This window comes from Dichomitus squalens, assembly GCF_000275845.1.
Source record: "Dichomitus squalens LYAD-421 SS1 unplaced genomic scaffold DICSQscaffold_26, whole genome shotgun sequence".
Classification (NCBI taxonomy): Eukaryota; Fungi; Basidiomycota; class Agaricomycetes; order Polyporales; family Polyporaceae; genus Dichomitus; species Dichomitus squalens.
The window spans coordinates 113,367-116,903 of NW_006766908.1; the positions used below are offsets into that span (position 1 = coordinate 113,367).

At 55.2% G+C, this 3,537-nt stretch overlaps 1 protein-coding gene across 1 annotated transcript; it reads left to right on the forward strand.

The window, feature by feature from the left end:
• Positions 1 to 820: 820 nt before the first annotated feature.
• DICSQDRAFT_171809 (uncharacterized protein) lies at positions 821 to 2,031 on the forward strand (the record flags this gene model as incomplete). Its single annotated transcript, XM_007367506.1, has 3 exons — positions 821 to 880; positions 935 to 1,301; positions 1,358 to 2,031. The coding sequence occupies 3 exons, from the start codon at positions 821 to 823 to the stop codon at positions 2,029 to 2,031; spliced, it is 1,101 nt and encodes a 366-aa protein (XP_007367568.1).
• Positions 2,032 to 3,537: the final 1,506 nt, after the last annotated feature.

A 3,537-nucleotide genomic window follows, 5' to 3' on the forward strand; every position in this document is an offset into this window, starting at 1 on the left:
TCAACGACCACCTATACCGAATCGCACGGGTCGACTCGAAGCGCTGTCCGGCATGCGACCTAGCTCCGGAGACGGTGATGCACTTCCTACTGCAATGCCCCGCCTATGCTTCGGCGCGCTCGCAACACTTGTCACACCTCGGACGTCGTGGCCGCACAATATCCTTCCTCCTCAATGCGCCGTCAGCAATGCAACCTCTCCTCAAGTTCGTCAGCGCAACACGTCGCCTGCAGCACACCTTCGGCAATGTGGCACCAAAAGAGCCGAAACATCGCAAAACATAACATTATGGGAGGCGCAACCAGAAGACACAGCACCCTGCCCCGAGTGCAACCCATACCCCTTTTTCGCTCCCTCTATTCGTACAGCATGCAACACGCTGACCTCGTTTAATTGTTACAGGACAACACCACTATGTACTCTACTACATATAGCTCGCTATCCTATAGTTGACCCCATTGCATGTATTTACTGCGCTCTCGTAGATCCCACCGGAAATGTGCGCTGCGGGCGCCCGCCCGCTCTAGGGGCGGGGGAGTTCTGACGGATGGCGGGGATACCGCCAGACGTACACCTGACCGGCGCAAGAGACGAGACCCAGGGGCGCAACCGCACCCAAAGGCCGCAGGTTTATAGCCCGTTCCCTTGCCTTAAATGGCCGGGACTGGGCGGACGTCCGCAACGCACCTTTTCTGAGCCCTGCCCCCTTCCACACCATTTACGTACTCGAACGTCTCACTCTCGCCCCTGTCTGTACCCTGGCACATCCCCTTGCACCATCCCTCATCGACATCTCTCCCACCACACACCCTTAGATTGCATGAGCATCCTGCTCAACTATGTCCCGCCGACCTCCATCATCACCCAAGTAGACAACAATGTATTTACTGCCTATCATGAGGCTCGGCCTCGCAGGGCAATAAACGGGATCTAGAAGAAGAAGAAGGCATCCCTCGTGCAAGGCGTCTTCGCGCTCGAGATTATCCCAGACGAGAAGGACTGTCATCCGGGATCAAACGAACATGGCTGGACCTCATCCATCCGTCAATGTGCTGCCTGCGCATCGGTCGGTCGCACGTCTACCGTCGCCTCCACTGTACAGCTCGAGGACTACCTCAACTACCGCCTAGATTTTGAGAAGTTAACATGGTTCTTCTTTCAGAAACCGTCCTGCATCTCGCATGACTACCAATGGCTCCAGATGGAATTGAAGATCTCCGAATCGGGCGACGTCAAACCCCTTTTTCAGATGCGGCCAGTCCCTGGCCTCCACTTGCCGTACGTCCCAGTCTGTATCGTTGGTATCACCACGTCACGGTACCCGCACCAGACTATGCAGACTTTGACGACTGCCCAGTTGACAAACGTGCGTACCACGATGCCTACGATGAGTGGGAGTCAAAGTATAGATGGCCGCTTATTCCTGAACCTGAACCTTTCGCCCCTCCCAATGCTGTGGACGAGGAGAATAAGATCAAGATCTCGCTCCGCGGTCGTACGCTGCAAGTGATTGTCAAGCTAGCGAATATCGTCCTCACCCCAGAGAACCCGAAGTACGCCGGTGGGTCGTGGCACGTCGAGGGAATGGCGAACGAGAACATCGTCGCTACGGGCCTCTACTACTACGCGTGCGAGAATATCACCGAGTCGCGCCTCGATTTCCGGACTGCAATCGGCGCTGATGACGAAGGACGCGCGCTAGAGCATCTGCAGGATGACGACCAGGGATTCTTGACTGCCTTCGGGCTGCAACGCCCAATGAACCAGTATCTGGGGTATGTCGTTGCGGATGAGGGCAAGTGTGTCGCGTTCCCGAATGTCTACCAGCACCGTGTCGACGAATCTGAGCTGGCGGATCCGACGAAGCCGGGGTACCGGAAGGTCTTGTGCTTCGTCGTGAATCTCTTCGTTTGCATCCTGTCGAAAGGCGACCTTCCCCCACAACAAGTCCGTCCGGGCATCTGGATGGTTTTACTGTGGACGCTGTCGTCCACAGCGACAACATCATCTCACAGAATGCAACACTGTTGAGTTGCCCTGCACTCGCCCGCTCTACCCGGACCGGCACTTCAACCCTGTGTTCGACAATTGGGCCGGCTTCTGTAGAGACTACAACGAGGTATGTAAACCTCTGGGATATCGGGCCAGGGAGGTATCAAACCTCCCAACCCACGCGGTCTTAGTGATACGCGTCGGTTAGAGTCTCGGTTAGGGTTCGGTTAGGGTTCGGGTGAGGGTTTGGGCCCAGTGAGAACGTGCATGGTTTCAATCGATTTGGGGCGTGCGAGATGGTGTTCAGCTGTCAATACTCGTGCCGTGTCGATTTCGGTCGGACGGGCGGATTTGAGCGCCCATTTGACGTGTCTGATTTAGCTCTAACGTTGCGAGATTGGACGGGCATCTCTCTAAGGACATGACGTCTACGATTGTCTCTAGCTGTGGCTCTGTTATGTACAAGCTAGCTTGAGTCTGTCTCTAGGACCGTGTGACTTCTCCTCGCTGTGCAAGAAGATCTAGGCTGCTTGCTCTAGGGGCTTTCCCTTCGTCATGCCGCTAAGCCAGGCATCAGCAAGCCTATTGTTTGGCGACTTCAAGGGTTTGCCTCCCCTGCTCATTCAAGCTGGTGAAGCTGAGGTACTCCGGGACGAGATCACATTTCTGATGCACAAAGCATCGCTAGCCGGAGTAGAAGCATGGTACGAGTTGTACGAAGACATAGGAAGCCGGCATAATTGCAGCGCGTTCACACTAGTGCCCTCAACACGACACTTTTGCTCTGTATGGGGAATTGTCCCGCAATTCCGGCTCAGGGAACAGTTCTATCACCAACATGTACAGTACTACAGGGGCCAGAGACGCGAAGTCTGTTCTCTGGCAGTGGGAACCTGCCCTTAACACACAATGACGTCATCGTGGTGGACTTGCTGCTTGCACGGGTGCCTGCTGTCTTTCTCTCCGTCCCCTCCTCTTGTCCTGCTTGCCCGACAGCCAGTTTGACGCACACACTCCTTTACAACGTCAGGAAGGTATGTTGAAGTCTGCCGCAGCTAACAACGTGCGTCTGGTGGTCGAGAGCTTGTGTACAAGGTGAGACGTCGTGCATGGTGTCGCTGCTGCAATACCAACCCAGGTGAGCTATATCACGTATATGCAACACCCTTGGAGGTATGTGTCATTTAAGTGTCCCGTCGTATGCACCTGCACTATAAGTATGTGAAGACTTCCACCACAAGAGGCGACACTTACCTTTCCAGCTCATCCTTCCGAGATCTGCCTGGTGCGCGCAGCTGTTCGAGGTGAGAATTGGTTTCATGCCTCGCAACGGCGTACGTGCATGCTGAAACATCCTAGTATAGCTCTCCCCTCTCGTTCCCCGACACTTCGACTTGAACACTTCCGCTCCTTCGCCGCCTCGTCTCTACATCATCCCCCGGTCTGGCTATCCGCGTCCGACAGCTCACGAGCTCCGGTTCAAGCTCGTGATGCATACCCGCCAGCGAGGTAGCCCTGCCATGACAAATGTGGCACGCCTACCTA